General features: G+C 27.5%; 1 protein-coding gene across 7 annotated transcripts; it reads left to right on the top strand.

Moving 5' to 3' along the window:
- The first annotated feature begins 2,041 nt into the window (after positions 1-2,041).
- LOC149891394 (uncharacterized) lies at positions 2,042-18,030 on the top strand. Of its 7 annotated transcripts, none has more exons than XM_090081711.1 (19): positions 2,044-2,154; positions 5,050-5,144; positions 5,729-5,776; positions 9,123-9,161; positions 9,593-9,622; positions 10,286-10,372; positions 10,456-10,588; positions 10,817-10,887; positions 12,288-12,401; positions 12,805-12,869; positions 13,143-13,341; positions 14,298-14,342; positions 14,887-14,925; positions 15,068-15,544; positions 16,089-16,127; positions 16,352-16,843; positions 17,005-17,034; positions 17,164-17,664; positions 17,896-18,030. In XM_090081711.1, the coding sequence occupies exons 2-19, from the start codon at positions 5,072-5,074 to the stop codon at positions 17,898-17,900; spliced, it is 2,487 nt and encodes an 828-aa protein (XP_089937837.1). In that variant the 5' UTR covers positions 2,044-2,154; positions 5,050-5,071; the 3' UTR covers positions 17,901-18,030. The 7 variants fall into 7 exon arrangements, with proteins under 7 accessions (XP_089937841.1, XP_089937837.1, XP_089937839.1 ...); XM_090081713.1 differs by having other exon boundaries at positions 2,069-2,166; positions 5,068-5,144; XM_090081712.1 differs by lacking the exon at positions 2,044-2,154 and adding an exon at positions 4,024-4,878.
- Positions 18,031-18,237: the final 207 nt, after the last annotated feature.

The following is an 18,237-nucleotide window of genomic DNA, read 5'->3' as shown; positions in this document are numbered from 1 at the left end:
ATAATATATTACAGGTATACTCAAACTGTCACTAGTCACATAAATCACATACTGCTTGACCAGTATTTTGAAACGAACAACAGTCCGAATGAGCCCAGGTTGTGCGTTTTGAAGATTGACTCCACTTCTCTCCTTTTGCAGCCTTACTCCATAAACTATTACAAACATAACATTCCCAGTCTTCAACAATTAAACTTTTAACTTTTTCTTTACCCTTTCCTAATGCACTTTTATTTTCTATTTTGCGTTCTTTTAACTCTTTTGATTTTTCAGAGGATTTAAATAGTGGTTTTCTGTAATGTGATGTTGTTATTATCTGTGATTCTTCTCCCTTTTTTGGTGGTAAAATGATCTTTGGAATTGGTACAATATTAGAAAAGTATGGTGTTATATTAAAATCAATATTTTCTGAAGATCCTGAGGGCAATGGTAATAAGGTGTTCAAATTAACATGTGATTCGATTTTATCAGGTTAATATAAGATAACATTAGATCTTTTGTCATCATTTATCTCAGTGTCTATACAGTATAAGTAAATACAGTATAATATATTTAAATCTACAGCACGTAAATATTAAAATTTGCTATGTTTGTTGTTTTAATGTAAAACATTAAATAAACATAATAATAGATATCGGCAAAACAAATACAAATAGAATGTCTCGTTTTGCCCCGCATAATGTTGGCATCGCATTGCCTAATTTTCTGACAATTTTATTGAAGAAATAAATTCCAAAAAATGGAAATGATAGAAAAAGGTCTAAAGATTCTAATAAAAAAAAAACTTTAAACATAAAAAGCTTTTCCACTCAGTGAGATCAAAAAAGGCTTGAAAAAAATATAATAACCACACTTAAAAATTTGTAATTTTTGCAAAGCCGAGGGATGAAATGATTCCCCTTCTACTCAACTTTTTTTCAAAGTGACTCAATATATTTTTCTTGACACAAAATAGTTATTGAACACAACTGCATATTTAAAAATTTTGTAAATGATAATTTGTAGGGCTGGCATCATGATAAACGCGAACTGTCTCATATTGCCCCACGTTACCCTATATCTCCGCGATACTGAAAAAGTCTTGAAAAATGAGTATTTTTTTCCATGTTCCTATGTATTCTTCTCTATATTAGCAAACTTAATCTCTCTACAAACAATACATGACTTTGATTCCTTACATACATTCATATATTCTTTAATCTCTTTACTTCGCTTACATCTTGTTAAAGTTTTTTTTTTATTTTTTTTTAAGGGCAAGAAAAATCTTTTAAATATTTTTTTTTTAAAATTCTCATCGATCCTGTTAAGTGATGATTTAGGAAAAAACATGATTAAAGATGATTATGATGATTTATGATGATTTAAAGAAACCTAAAAATCGAAAGCTGGGTCGGTAATTTCCTCAGGCAAATCTTTTAGAAGTTGGTAATTGCACTTGATGAAAATTATTTTGTTAATAGCTAAATATTTTATCATCTTTATGGGTTGTTTGATAATATAAGAAATTTATCACTTTATTAATGGTTTGGTGGATTTTAGCTACATTTTTTTTTTTGACTAAAAAAGTTTTATAACAGATAATGAATATCTCTGTTCTAGCTAACAAAGACCTCCAACCAGTTTAGGCCTTCGGCCTTGTCTCCGGCTATGCCTCGGCCTTGCCTCCAGCTACTGCCCCCTTTGAACAGATACATATCCGTTTAAATTAGCATTAGGTATAGACACATCTTTGATGTGTAGATTAGATTCTGTAAAGTATATTATCAAAATATACTAACTGTAAATTAAGGTTGTCAGTTTTCTTGATTTAAAAGATAAAACTCTTCGATAATCAGAGTAATAGCAGCTAAAAATCTTGATAAACCAGCAGGCTGCAAAAATAATTGTTATCACAAAGTTCTTTGGCTGGTTTATTTGAAAACAATTTTTTTTGTTTATGTTCTGTTTGTTTGTTTTTGGGGTCATTTAACGCTTGAAGCAAAAAATATTTACGCGCTTACTCAATTTAAGTTTATAGTTTGCGCACAAGCAAATTGTGTTTGTCGCTTGTAAACCTATTACTTCATTCAGTATGTTTTAACCTGAATGAATGAAATTACAATTTTAACACTTTAGTTTAAGAAATCTAAGAAATTAGAAAAACCGGAGTAAAAGGTAACGCTTTGAGTATTAAAAAGGAAAAAAATGGTTTTATGAAAAAGTTTTTTTTTTTAAATAAAAAGTGCTTTATTTTTATATTGAAGTTAAAAACTTTTCTGTTTGCTTCCCTTTTCTGTGTCGTTTTTTTTTTGAGGATGGTAAAATTAATATTGTTTGATTCTTTAAGCCGATATCTCATAATTTTTTAACTATAATAAGTCTTTAATTTTAAAAAATCATTTATGACATATCTGCTCAAGTCTTTGCATACTCCATTTATCATTTTTTCATATTCATCATGCAAGTAAGACTTTTTTAAACTTTAAATATATCTGTTCACTGGATCTAGAGTATCTGTTCGCTGGCATTACAAAATGTTTAACACCTGCCAGGTCAGCAGCTTAATCCGAAAAAAATACTTCACGCTTTAATTTATTTTTGAATGATTTGATAAAAAAGAATTTCTTTACACTTTAAATTTGCTTGGAAAATAATTTTTGTGCCAATAGGAGCATTAAGTTAACAAAAATGATAGACGTAATTTAAACGCAAAAAACTGAAATCAATATTTATTAAAATCTTTAAATTCTTTGATTCTAATTTCGGACCATTTATGCTCAAAATAAAAGATTTTCAAAAAAACTAGAATTTTGAGTTAATTAGCGAAAAAATGATTAGCTTAATTAGTTACGTGACTTTTTTTTCCTTGCTCCCAATTATTTTGAAAATACCACCATTCACAATATACTTAATACCCCTAATTTGACCGCTGATGCATTCCGTACATAAATAAATGATAGCGCTTAATATATTACCTAACCGAAATAAAAGAAAGAAACATAAATTTCAGTGTTCCAAGGGCAGCCTCAAGTTTAAGAAATAAAATAACGCTAGCAATTCTATTTACAACAAATCCTTTCAATATTAAGTATTTCAGTTATTTATGTATGGAACTATAAATTACTCTACATTTCAGAAGTGACTGAGTCCAGACTAGTTTTATGATCTGTTGCTTGTATTCACACTCTACCTACAGATGATCAAAATCATGATGATTTATAAAGGTCATAATTTTTTTCGTTAATATCGCATAAAAATAACGAATAAAATACAAATTTTATATCAGTCATTTGAAACTAATGAATTTAAAAATAATTTATGCATTTAGACGTAAAGTTGCATAAAAAAAAGTTGCGCTCTCAGATTACTTTTATTATTTGATTTCAACTCTTCAAGATACTGCGCAATAGTGCTATTCAACTCAATCAGTGGAACTAATTTTTCAAAAACAACAAAATTTGTATGAATATAAACCCGTCAAAATTTGCCAGAAACTGGCAATAAATTCGGCTAAGTCTCTTTAAAAAAAAAGAAAAATTTTTAATGCTTGATAAGTAATGCTAAGCAACAGTATATCAAGCCATATATTAAAAGTTGATGTTAAATGAAGCTCAGCTTACCAGAATGAGGAGTTAAGCTCAACTTCTGTTTCCAGAGACACCCTTCAGTCAACTGACACCATCCTGGATGTTCACAAAAATTTTCAAAATTTTTTAATAACTTCTTCAAGAGATATTAAAATTTTTATTTTTGGCTCCTAATTTTCAATAAGTGGCATCAATTATTTGTCTTATTCGACAAATTTCACATTTATTATACCTTGGTGCTTTATTTCACACATACAATTTTACTAAATAGATACATTTTTACTCTTTAAGTCAACCAAGCAGAAATATTTTTAATATGTATTTTTTAAAAACTTTCAGAAAAGGAGTGATTATAATATTAGCTGATAGGTAATTTACAGTAATTAAAATATCTTTCTTATAAATAAAGGAACAAAAATAAATGTTTGTGTTCCCGTATTTTTAATCAAAGATATTTAATTTGAACGGACGTAATTATTGCGGGAAATTGTGCGGTCCTCAACCAAAATGCCTAACTATCAGAAAAAACATGAAGAGTGTAGAAAATCTGTTATTTTCTTGTATATAAAGAAAAATGATCGTGAGCTTACAGACTTTATTATTAACAGAGCTTCTAAACTCCTTAACGTCAACCAATGCATGTCAAGTTCAGTTGCAGAAAGACTAAGAGACCAGGGAATTATTCAAAGACCACTTCCCATTCATTTTGTCTACAAATTGATTGTTCTGAAGCCTTAAACAAGGACATCCACTGCATGTAACTATCTTCCTTAAAAAATATCTAGAACGAAATTGTATGAAAAGCATCCACTTGACAAAGCTACACAACCATCAAAGACTTTGCAATGTGATAACGCAGCTGAAAAACTGTGTACGAAGTGTTTTTCAGTAGTAGCAAGAGGATATCCACATCACTTTATATTAGGGACCAAACATGTAAATCTGAGAAAACTTGTAGAATATGATACACAAGCAGCTGAACAAATTGCATCAACTATCATTTCAAACAAAGGAGCATAACCTTATGGAACAATGAAATTAGTCAGTCTTTAGTTAGTCTTTATGTATTGGAAACACTACTAGGATATACAGTAGTCTAACTTTATTGACAATGTAAAATAAAGCACCAAATTATGATAAATGTTTGAGAAATCTGGCAAATATGGCTAATAATTGATGTAGCTTTGAGATAATCTATACTGAGAGCATTCTATAAAAACCATTAAGTATGTTAAAATATCAAATACAGATGTTGACATTAGTTGTAACTAATGACAAAAAACCAGCAGCACATGTTTGTTTTAAAGTAAAGGTAAAGATATAATGCAAATGTAATAAGTAATTACTAGATTTTTTTTTTGTCACTTAAATGAAAACATCAGAATCTCCAATGTGGCAAATATATGAATGTAATTATCTCATGTGATGAGCTTTAAAGTGCTTTTTTACATTCTTTTGATTTAATTTTATTTGTTCATTTTAGAACTTTGTGCCCACTCAGTGCAATGAAGTTTTTTTCTTTTGTGTCGATATTAATATGTATTCAAGGACTAGAAACTGAAAGAAGAAGTCTGAAAGGTATGCCACTAAATATTTTTGTAATAAATAACTAAAAAGATATTTTTTTTGCAGCTGCTTAGTTTTTACAGTAACAACCATCCACTAGATTGTGCATTTAAACTTTTTAAACTAAATGGTTAATGTTCTATATATACTACCGCTGAATTATTTAAACTGCACATATGTATAACATAGTAAAAAAAGGTATTGCTTTTAGTTCAAAATTTACTGTTCCTATGACTTTTGTTAGTAATAAAGTTTAAATATTGAAGGTGTTCTCATGTTATTTCCTACTGCTTTCAAATATATTTTTGTTTTCTAAGGATAAACTATTGAGCCTACAAACTTATAATTTAACATGGTGCAGTATATTTATATTATTGGTTTTATGATATTTTTATGCAATTATTTGAGACTGATAAAGTTGTGTTCATGTTTAAAGCTAGATTTTTCTTAAAATCTTGTTTTCTTGGAGTAGATTTGCTCAATTAAATGTTCCTGTAATTTACTTAAACAGGTTACTAATACTGCAGATATCAATTAAATTGATTGTCTTAAACTCTTTTTTATTGAAATTTTAACAAACAATTTTTCTTTTTTAGAAAAGAATAAGCAGCCAGAATTGACCACTATTATTGATGAGCCATTTGGTATATATTATTATTCTTCATTTATAAAATTTCTTTTATTATTCTTGTCTTACCAATTAGTATAAATGTGATTTTTGCTCTTAAAGAAAGAGTTTTAATGCTAATTTACAATTAATTTAAATACCTTATAAAGAGGTGTTTCAGCTTCTACATGCTTTGTATACATGTATTATTCTATTATTGCATACATAAATGCTTTCATTTAGTTAAATAATTTGATTCTAGAAGATTTGTTTCTAAACAATGATTCTGTATTATTCAAAAATTTGTTCCTTTGATAAACAACCACAGAAGTTATGTTTATCAAATGAACAAGCATAAAAAATTCAAAATGTTCAAAATTTATTCAAATTTAATGAATTGATTTTATTTCAATACTAAAGTGATCTACTTTAAAAATGTGTTAACTATCAATAATTTTGATTATACTGTAAAATGTCACTTCTGGCAGATTACTAAATATTACCTTTCAACTATGACACTATCAACTATGACACTATCATATTTTGCCCTTTTTTAATTTTAACAATTGGTCTTGATTTTTTAGAAACCACTACCCTTTTTATTGGTTCTAGGAATCTGCCAACTACAATATCTTTAAGATTGTAAAGAGCCATAAAAAACTTGTTCCATGCACTATAGAATTCATGTTTGTCTTGATACATTAGGGTCTTTTTAGGTAATCCCTATTTATTTCTTTATTTCCCACTCTAAATTGAAGTGAGTTATAGCTTAAAAAGGATTTCCCTGATATATCTCAGCAGTGTTGAAGAAGAAAAGAGCAAAGCGAGCTGATCATCACACTCTATGAGGCTTTTGTACATATTAGTGAATAGATTGGGTTGTTAAAAGCTGCCTCATTTGGAGAGTTAGGGTTTGTGCTATAGCGACTTCTTCTTGCACACTTTCTGAAAGAAAGTGCAGATTTGACACCTTCAGTAGAGGACTGGATGACATTGTTCTATATTTGACACAAAAGCAGCTGTGTAGTTGAAACCATGGCTCATATTTTTTCAAGGGCTGGAAGGTGATCAAAGTTTTGGGATGTACAAAGCAGATGGCGCTTTCACTTAAAACACACAAAACTATTTTTTTCTCTATTTTTGATGAAGCCAGAGTTTCCTGCAGTATACACAAATGTTTCACATTTGTCACATTCAATTTTTCTGTTTTCTGTTTTGCTTTTTTTTTAAAAAAAAATTTTTTTTTATTTTGTAAATGATTCTATCCCAACAAGGAATGTTAAGATTCAGTTTTCAGTAGTTTTGATTTCTAAAAAATTCAATTGTTGCACACTATTCTATTTTTATTTGGTTACAGTATAAAGGAAATTCTAACTCTAAAAAATTTTACTCAAGAAATATTTTATGCTAAATTAATTGGCTGTGATAATAAACTTATTTGAATCATTATATTTGTAATGAAATTCTATCACTTCATTCTAAATGCATTTGATTCTAAAAAATATTTAACATTTTACAGATTATAAATAGCTTTTTGACAATTCCATTCAAGAATATTTTAACTCATTTGATTTTTGCTCTGTGCGCCACTAAAATATGTATAAAAATATATATTACTCTCCATTTGTAAAGCATTGTTATTTCATAAGCATTTACTGATTGGTTTATAAAATATATAAGATTTTTACTGGATACTGTATTTTTGTTTTCTTGATGCTTACTTTATTTGTGGTTTTGATCAATTCAAAAGATAATTAAAATCTATATTGTTGTCATGAAAATAACCCAAATAAACATTCACTTGTTTTGTTTGAAAACAAAAGATGGTTGGAACAATTGCTTTTTAGCAAAAAATTTTTTTAGCTTGTTTTTTCCAATCATCTAATAGTTTTTTATTTGGTTTAAGTTGATCTTTGATCCTCTAAATGCATAATCAGCTTGAGTTTAACAACTGCAGAATAAAAGATATATATATTTTTTTGAAATCATTTTTTTATAATTGTGAAAACTGGCTGATTAGGAAGTTTTCTGAATTATTTAATATCTTGAATTGCATTCAAGTTTATTCAAAGTTTGAATTCATTTTTCTTTCTAAAGAACTTTAATGAATTTAACTAAAACTGAAGAAGTTTAAAATAATTTAATTGAAAAATATTTTTAACAGCATAGCCATGTAATTCATATTTTGCTTTTCATAAATGTTGTAAAAAAGAAGAAGTCTATCAAGACTGAAAGGTATAAATAAATTTTATTCTCAGTTTGTAAAGCATTACAGTTACATAAGCATATATTGAATAACACAGCTTATTTTTACTAAAGTATACATTTATTTTATAAATTTCTAAAATTAGATAATAAAGAAATTCATGTTAATTTGTAAAATAATAGCAATTTCTTAAGTAAAAAAAATCAGCAAATGTTTCTTAACTTTTTAGTAACAAAATATGTTAAAAAATCATATTTATAGTTTTTATAGAAAGCAGGAATTAAATAATAAAAATGTAAAATGCTATGTCAACAAAAAAGAAAGATTCCTTAATTCTAAAACAGTGAACTATGCATCATCATCTAGGCACTTTTAAATTGGTTTACTATCCTTGAATAATTATTACTGCAAAGATAAATCTAGTCAAAACTGCAATATGGGCTTTTTCCAAGTTTCAAAAAATGAGAAGATCAAGGGTTTCTTTTAGGAGATTCAGCCAATCTTCTAGTTTTATCTGGTAATCGTCTATGAATAACGTTTCAACAAAAGTATTTTCACTTTTCAGCTTGGGCATTATCAATTGTTAAACAAATTTCAATAGATATAAATAAAACAGTGCTCAGTCTATTTAGAGATTGAATGAAACACTGTAGTTGTAAAGAGAAAGGGACAAGATTATAATTATCAATTTGTTGCAATATTGCTGGTTCATCTGTTGCAATATTGCTGGTTCGACTGGTTCATCTGTTTAGCTTTTTACAAAGCTGCTCAAGATGCTAAAAAAGAAAAATAAATGAAAAAGTAGCTGACAAGATTGTTTGAAAACTAAAAAAAGTGGCTGTGTCTCTTAAAAAATAAAATCTTATTAAAAAAAAAAACTCAATCAGCCATTAATAAGAGTAGGTAAGAGAGATTAAAAATATTAAGTGGCAACTGATTTACCTTCTTGGTGAATTTCAAATTTATGTTTTGTATTTATTTGGAATTATGCTAATTGTGCGTATTGCTTTATTTTCCCCCGTTCCACACAATGTTGTAATGTCATAGAGAAAAACATACTTCCTTCTTTTTTAAAACATTAAAATAGACAATTCCAAAACATTAAGAATGAAGTGATTTTACAGTATTTGTAAAAACCTTTCTTAAATAATATTTTTACTCTTTTTTTATCTTTTAGAAAAGACCAAAAGCATTGAGGAAATTAACAGAATACATGGTAAATAATTTTTTTGCCTTAATTGTAGTAGATAAATGTTCTAAATTTCTTACACAGTTTTCAAAGTGAAGATTTTTTGGTAAGCATTGAATTTTGGTGAGAATTTCCTTTTGAGAAAAATCATGTAAGCTATATCCTAATAAAATCATAAGAATATCAAGAAATGAATCTTCTTTTGCTAGGATTACAAACCACAACCTTTTCATAATCTCTTTTAAAAAAAGAAGTGTTGTCATGAAACTGCTTGTCTTTATCGACTTGAATGCTTTTCTTTTTGTGCAGCAAACACATTTTGATTTATTTGATTTTTTTACCAAAGAGTATAAACTTATCAAACTGTTATTAGCTTACATTTTTGTTTCTGTTTTTCTTTAACATTTTTTTCTTGATGGTTTAACTAATGATTTTTTTATTTTACAATATCTTTTTAGGAAGGTTCAGTGATGTAAAGATGAAAGAAGGTAAATAGTAACTTCAATCTTTCATTAAAGCATGTAAAGATAAACTTATTACAAATCAGCAATTTTATAAGGGTAAAACAAATAAGCATCTGATTTATGCCTCAAAAAGCAAAAGCATTTCGGATTTGGAATCATGTATTTGTTAATAGAAAAGGATTTACTCAAGTCAAAGTATTGCAGTGCAGTTTTGGGAACCTTAACTATTAACTTCATTTTCTAAAAAGAATTTTCATTAGCTAAGAAAAGCTCTTTAGGATTGGTTCATATAAGTTTTATTTTTTAATGAAATTTAAGTAAGAGTTAACACTTTTACCCAATATTGAAAATGTATATTACAAATATGTATTATATAAATCAATCTGCTGTATCAAATGGCCCTTGTAACAAATGCTTCTTTTAAAAAGCATTTGCTTTAATAAACAAAATGTTCAACCATTAGAAAATTTTATTTTTCCTAATTTTACTTATTGAAAACTGGTTTAAAAATTTCAAATTGATAAAATCAAGTTTCATCCATCAGTTATATTTTTTATTTGATTTTGAATGATATTGGCATGACAAAGTAATGGTAAATCATTTAAACCATTTAGTTTAATAATTTAGTAAAGGTAGAGTATTGGAAGTATGAAAAGTATAGGATACCTTTACTACTTTTATATTTAGGAAACAAGCGAGGATTGGTGTCTTTATGGAAGGACAACCAGGGAAATCCACGAGTGCCATATGTTTTGAATATTGGAGCTAAAAATAGTATGGGATGATGATGACGATGGTACTGATGACAATAATAATGGTAATGATAATAGTGCTATATACTTTTTTTGATTTTTTAGATTATTCAACAGTTATCAAAGAAACTATTCGTTCTATGAATTCTTATATGTCTCCATGTGGACGTGATGTATGGGTTAAAAAAGAAAGAAGTGATTATTCATATATTGAATTTATCACAACATTAAATGATGGGTTAACATTTTTTTTTTTTTTTATATAATATATGTATCATTGATGGAAGTGTGAAGTTTAACTTTTTTTTAGGAGCAAGTATTCCATATAAAAACATTTATTTTACATTAAATGTTTCATAATAAAGATTACATATAAATATTCTATAAAATGTTTCAAAATACCTGGGATTAACTTTTTGTTCGATGCACTATAAAGTTATAATTTTGTTTTTTGATTCATAATTAGTTGCTGGAGCTATGTTGGGAAACAGGGAGGTCGCCAGCGAATTGGTATAGGGTATGGGTGCAACACTAAAGGTGATTAATTTACAAATATAAAAGAATATAATAAATTTAAAATCAAGCAAAAAACATGTCTTTCCAACTTTTTGTTGAGTTCAGTATATCTTTACTTTTTATATTTTTTAAAACTGGTAATATAGAGAAAAATTAAAATCACATAAATAGCAACTTTTTAAATTATAATTTAAAAAACATTCTGATATAGATAAAAATAAATAAATAAATAAATTTCTGAATTGGGTTTGAAATTAAAATTAAGTGTATATCTAGTATTTAGACAAGTTTACAATTAACACAATATCAATAAAAAAAATGTTTTTCTTATTTAAAAAAAAGCTTCTCTTTACATAATGCTATGTTATGTATTAGTAATGTAAAGGTTAAAATACTCCCTTTGTTTTGTCACATTGCAAATTCAACCATTTTTTTTTTGTCTTCTTTGCTTTCTTTTCCATTTTAGCTATTCCTACCAAAATATTTTACTCTTTCAAAAGTAATATTAAATCATTTGACATCCTTTTAAACTTTAAACTGGCAGTGAAATGTTGAGCTAAAGTTTATAGCAGATTTTTTTTTAATAATCAGTAAAATATTTAATGTGTATAATTAAAACCAGGTTATTTAAAAATACTGATTAAAATCCAACTTATTAGAGATAACATATATGACTAATATATACAATATATCATGTAAAAAAAAAAGATAATACATGATCAATCAAGAGCAAACTTTGCTGATATTTGGTATAATATGACTAATTTAGAAGTGAGAACAAACCTCACTATCCTATTCACTGAGTGGATGAAAATCTAGTTCCTATTAAAAGGCTCAGGGCAATGAATAGTTTTTTTAGATTCAAGAGCAGAATATTTAGGGAAGTGTTTTGATTTAGATATCTTTGTTAAAAACCTCATAAATCTGAAAAAAAATTTTTCTTGAATTCCCCGTCCTTAAAAATAAAAATCCCTTAAGTTTTCATAGTTTTTACATGAGCATTTCTTTTGTTTTCTTTCTTTTTTATATTTCTTTTAAAAAAAAAGTTCAAAATGATTATGGTAGCAAACTGCTTTTTAATGCTTTTTTATTGTAATTCTTAAGCAAAGTTCAATTAGATACCCTTCTTGCTATTTCTATATTGCTAAAACTTGAGTTTTGATTGCCACTCAGCTTACTGGTTTTGACCCTTTTTTTTTTATCTTCATTTTTCAATATTTTCATATCATTTCAAGCCAATTCAAGTTGTAAAAAGAGTATTTAAAATAGATTGTGCGCATGAAATTTTATGGGTTATTTTAAAAGTAATTTAATAGTTTTCTTTTTATGATAAAAAGTTCCTAAAAATAAATAGAGTATATTTATGAAAGCATTTTTCATTCTACAAAGTAGTAACTATAACTAGAAATTAACTTGTTTAGGAACTATTTTGCATGAAATGCTTCATGCCATGGGTTTCTTACATGAGCAACAGCGCTGTGATCGTGACAGTTACATTGAAATTGTGAAGTCAAATATTGCTAATGCTGTAGGCGGTATGGTTTTGAAATATAAACTTGCAAAAGTTATTTGCAGTCTTATCATATATTTTATTAGTAGCAGTCAAAGTTAATATATTAATTTTAACCAAGTAATTTTTTTCAGTTTGTTCTTTGTGACTTAGATAAATGAAATTTTTAAAGTTTTTCAACGGGTTATTAATTTTATTATAATTATTTATTTATTATCTTTCAAAAAAAACCTAAAATATTGACTGCATACTTCAGGGATAATTAAGAGGTGTAAATACTATTGATTATTCTTTAAATTTGGATTGTCTTTGTATTAGAACCTTTGATATACTTGCAATAATTTTGCCAGGAAAAATCTTTGTAGTAGAACCTTACATTAAAAAAGTTCATATGAGTGCATTGTAAACATTTACTATTTAATATGTAGCTGCCTATAACGCACTTGCACAATTTGAATGCATGTATTCTGTGACACAGACACACTATTCTTCAGTAAGAATTTTATATTAAAGATGTTAGTTTTTTTTTAACATTTTTCTGTTGTTAATAAGAAGTAAAAGTAAAAAGTCCTCTTTTTGCAAGATTGAAATATGAGGTACTTTTGTTAAACAAAATGATAAATGAATATTAGTAATTTGTTAGAGTCTTATTATTTACTGATGTTGTTCAACTTATATTTAAGTTCAATTTTAAGATTTAAATGTTGATATTCTTCATCTGCATTCAAAAATACATGTATAAGTTTTAATCCATAATTTTCTTTAGCCATATGATGTTTTCTCAATAATGCACTATGATTTGTGGGCTTTATCAAGTAAAAGCAAACGCACTGCAAATACTAAAACAATGAGATTGAAGCCAGAATTTATGAATTTGACAAAAGACATGGAAGAGCTAATTGGTAAAATAGGTAGAATGAGTGACACAGATAAGCAAGAGCTTAATACAATGTATGGGTGCATTGGTACGTGAATGCTATGGATATTTATCTATTTTTTCATTTCTTTCATTAGAGAATGGTGCATCTGAATTTGATCCGTATTTGTTTTTGTGTATTGCAAGCATATGCAATTTATTTCAAAGATTAGGTGTTATAAATTTAAACAATAGTGATCAAGCAGTTCTTGACACGCAGCATAAAGAAATTGATTATAAAAAACTTGTTTTGGAAACAATAAATGCTTATCCAAGAATAACCATGAAAAGCTAGCCTATTTACAGTAAATTGCATCTAAAAATGATAAAAATAGTTTCTAAGCAATCAAGAAAAACTTGGTTGTGGCTATTGCATGCCAATTAAGAGCCAACTTGTCTTTATTACTATAAGGTTTATGAAAAAAAAATCTTGTTTCTGATCAATTGGGTTGAATTTAATCAACTAAAGGTACAGTGAGAAATACATGCATTAAATAAAAGTGGCTCCAAATGTTATATTGATATACAATTTGTTTTATTTGGTACTGAAGAATGTTGTATTTTTTGTGTAAAGGTATAATTTTTTTAATTTAAAGAAAACTTTTGTTAACTAAATTATAGGTGGTTTAAAAGATTAATAATTAATAAAAAAAAATTATAAGAATGCTTGTAAATTTAAATGTAAATAATTTACAAAAACAAACAAATGTTGTGTTCAACAGTGTTCTAAAACTTTTTGACTGAAAAATGTTTTTCGGTATTTTTTTGTTTACTAGAGTTTATGTTAAAAAACTGTTAAAAAATATTTTGCAGAAGAAAAGTTATTTGCACCAACAACTAAATGACTTATTTTTAAGAGCAATTCCATTGACCTTCATAAACCAAAACAAGATTCTTTATAGTATCTATTGTAGTAAATTATTGATTAGAATTGTTTGGTGACTACTGGAAATATTTTGTACAAGCTCAATATATGTAATCTGATGTGTCAATCTTATATTTTAGATCCAACATGTGTTGTTTCATGTAATGGTACAAATACATGTGCTCGTAAGTTTTTATTTGCAAACAATGAAACTTTTTCATTTATTCTGTAAAAAGTGATTGAACATGTCTATTGTTAGCTAAAGGATTTTTCCATTAATCTTCAGTTGAACAGAGTTTTAATTTTTAAGTTATTATGTTTATAGGTTATTGTTTTCACCATTCCGTTATAAAAAACAAGATCAAACTATAAACAGTTGCATATCTCATTTCTGAATAAGATACTGTGGTGGCTGTTTGTTTATAAATTATTTTTTTTTAACATTAATAAATATATTTATCTTAGTAATAGCCAAAATCTAAGACCTAAATTGTCTGAATTTGGCTTAAAATTGTTATAAAGAAAGAAAAAATATGTTAAGATTTTCTTTGATTTTTTTTTTTTTCTTTTTCTTTTTGGTAAAGCTTATTGAAAATTTATTCATTAAATGTTTACATTTTCTGTGTTTTAGATTCCTAATCGACCTCATTATTTATTTTTAGTGAAATCTTGATAATATTTATTTTAGTGAAATCTTGTTGACTTTTTTATAAATAATTTTTTATTTAGCACTTCCGCCAACTGCAAATGATAAAATGCAAGCTGAAGGTATCTTTTTATGAACATAATTTTGGATTTCTTAAGCTTTTTTTTCTGTCTGATGACAGGTAATAATCCCCTTTTAATTCAATAACTATCCTAGTGAGTATTTTAATATTGAAGTTTTAATATGATACTATATTTTTTCCAGCAAGAATTGTTAAGGAACCAACTTATCTGTTTCCTGGCAAAATGATTGCAAGTATATCAAAGCTTGAAAAAGAATTCCGTGTTTTTCTAAAAATTCATCCCAATAGTTTTGCTGAAAGCTTGCACAATGTCATTCATTTAACTGTTGGGTCTAATAAAAATAATCGTGGCACAGATATTCTTGGAGTATGGTTTTCTGAAGCTGGTGATGGTAGTTTGAAAATCACTGTACCAACAAAAGATGAATATTTTGAAGGTGACCCTGTTCCTAAAAGTGAATGGTGTACAATTGATATTCGGCAAGAGCGAGAAAATGGAAAATACAATTATACTATTAAAATTAATGCAGAAACTGTTTATTCTGAAGAAAATGTAAAGCCTCGAACTTTTGAAAATGTACAAGTTTATGGGTCAAATCCTTGGGATCTGGTGCAAGATACATACATATCAAGCATGTTTATTATAAATGGAAAGAGAGGTATCAGATTTCTTTTTGTACAGAGAAAAAAAAAAAGAAGTTGAATGTGGTTCTTTAAATTACTTGCTGAGGGAAATTCCTTTGGTTGTAATCTTTCAAATCTTTCATAATTTAATTAATAATTATTATTTTACTACTAAAATGTTGTTAGTCATGATCATTTCTTCTGAATTTGTTAACTCAAATTTAAAATATCATGGATAATATTTTTAGAAAAGAGAATTTACTAAATATGTTACCTATTTAATTTAATGTCATACGTTTCTTAACGTTTCTTAAATGTTTCTTTCATTTAAATGTCTAAAATAATTCAAATGCGTTGTATAAGTGACTTCATCTGGAAAACTTTCATTTTCACACAACATCCATTTAACTGCCACTAACAGCCATTTCAACTTTTTATTCATTAGCATTGATATAGATTATTTTTTCTTTGTGTTTCCTTTGTTTGTCTTCACATTGCAAATAAATTCATTTGAATACAACTAAAAACCTAATATTATTTTTTTAAACAAGTATAAATTTTCTTCTTTGCTGTATTTAGATACACCAACTTTAATCGACCTTACGATCAATCCAACAGGTAAATAAATTTAATCAGACATTCAAAGGTTTTTGATTATAAATAACAAAGTGTTTTATTAGCAATAAGCATAATCTTATTTTAACTCGTTTATTCTAATAAAAATATTTTATGCTCAATTTTAATTTCTTTTCCTTTTCATTCAATTTTATTTAAATAAAAAAGTCCTTTTAGTTATTTTAAGGAACTCAAAACTAAAATCTTTTACACCTTTTTTTATACAGATAAAGTTGCTGTACTATCAAAGAAAGAGCTGTGCGAGAACGAGGTCATTGCAACAATGGCTGTTTTAGAAAAAGCATACACTGTATCCTTCAAACTAAGACCTCTTTCATACTCCCAAGAATGGGAAAGTGTTCTCCATTTAAGTAAGGGTCAAAATTATGGTGAATGTGGTGACCGAAATCCAGCTGTTTTTTTTCATAAAGATGGTTCTGGTAGACTAGCCATCTTTTCAGCTATAAGTGGAGAAGTTAACTCAGAGTTTATTACAAAGAAGCCTCTTCCTCTCAATGAATGGTCGAGTATTAAAATATCGCAGCAGTTAACCAACGGTGTCTATATGTACAGTATTGATATTAATGATGAAAATCTATATCAGATAGAAAATAATGACCCTAGAAATTATAAAGATGTGAAGGTTTACATTTCGGATCCCTGGTATACTTCACATGACGGTGACATAAAAGAGTTGTTGGTTTACAATGGAAAAGAAGGTTGTTTCTTTTAATTAGCTTTGTTGAAAATAAGTTCCTCACTGCAATTTCCTTTGTCAAAAAACAAAAACTTTATATCAGGGTAAAAGTAAATCAGTTTTGTTGCATGAAAAAAATAATTTTTTTTATTATTTTAATTTTTTTTTGATTATTCTCTACAGCGGACTTCGATGCTGTAACACAACCCAGAGGTATGGCTATATTAGTAACTGCATCAAAAACTCTTGTTTAAATTGAAATTTATTTAATTGAAATTAAGATGTATATGAACACTAAGGGGTCGGTATCATGCCTAAAAAATAGCTTCTTACCTATATTAGATAAATTTGACGATGCGACTGAACGAAAATTAAAAGAAAGCGGTCTGGTTGCAACTATGAGCGTCTTAAATTCGACTTTTTCATTGTCCTTCAAGCTAAAACCAATTTCTTATTCCGAAGGAAAACACAGTGTTTTTCATTTCATGCAGGATCAATATGTTGTTCAAGGAGCTAATAAGAAAGTTGCGGCTTGGTTTCATGAGGATGGATCAGGAAAACTGGTATTTGTCGCTGGCTTTGACAATAATGAAGCGAAGATAACGGAGTACGTAACAAAGGATCCTCTCCCTTTAAACACATGGTCATCTATCAAAATATCTCGAAGCAAAGCATCGTCTAAGTATAAGAAATCCTACGATTACACCATTTATGTAAACAATAAAAATGTTTTTACCGCCCCCATGAACACTGCCGAAAGTTTTGAGTTCGTGAGAGTATATTTTAGTGATCCGTGGAATATGGCTCAAGATGGCTTCGTAAAAGATATCCAAATATCCAACGGTAAAATCGTAAAAATATTCATATAAAGCTTTGTGTTCATAATACATATTTGAATTTGAATTTTACATCTTTATTTTTTAACAATCACTAAAAGAGTTCTCATCACCTCGTATTTATAGTCTCTATTGTGTGCTTCTATCCTACAAAAATTACGAAAGCAAGATCTTAACGTTTATTCTTTTTTAAGAAAATCATTCTCTTCGATGGAATATTATAATCTTTTTTATTTAGATTAACCGGCTGTGATTGTAATGTGGTTGGAAATTACGACACTTAACCTTCAGTTGCGATGTGGTTAAAAGATTGGAAACCTTTATAAAAGACATTTTTATTCAAAAACGTATAATATACTTAGACTGTTTTTAACTATAAGTTGTTGTTTATCCATTCATGTGCGAATATTTTAACCTTGAAACATGCATTTATATTCCCACCTATAGAATATTAAATTCCATCGTTAGGGGTTGAAATCTTGACTCAGACAGCATAAGTTTTTTGCAAAAACCCAGTGGGCATTTGGACGTCCAACGACGTCCAGCGGACGTCGACATTAGCCCTATGACGTCTATTTAG

The sequence above is a fragment of the Hydra viridissima genome, unplaced genomic scaffold, assembly GCF_058129835.1.
Source record: "Hydra viridissima isolate aposymbiotic clone 2 unplaced genomic scaffold, HvirCarnegie_v1 scaffold_3, whole genome shotgun sequence".
In the NCBI taxonomy this organism is placed as follows: domain Eukaryota; kingdom Metazoa; phylum Cnidaria; class Hydrozoa; order Anthoathecata; family Hydridae; genus Hydra; species Hydra viridissima.
Note: the sequence above shows the minus strand (reverse complement) of the source record. Positions and strands in the feature narration are given on the sequence as shown.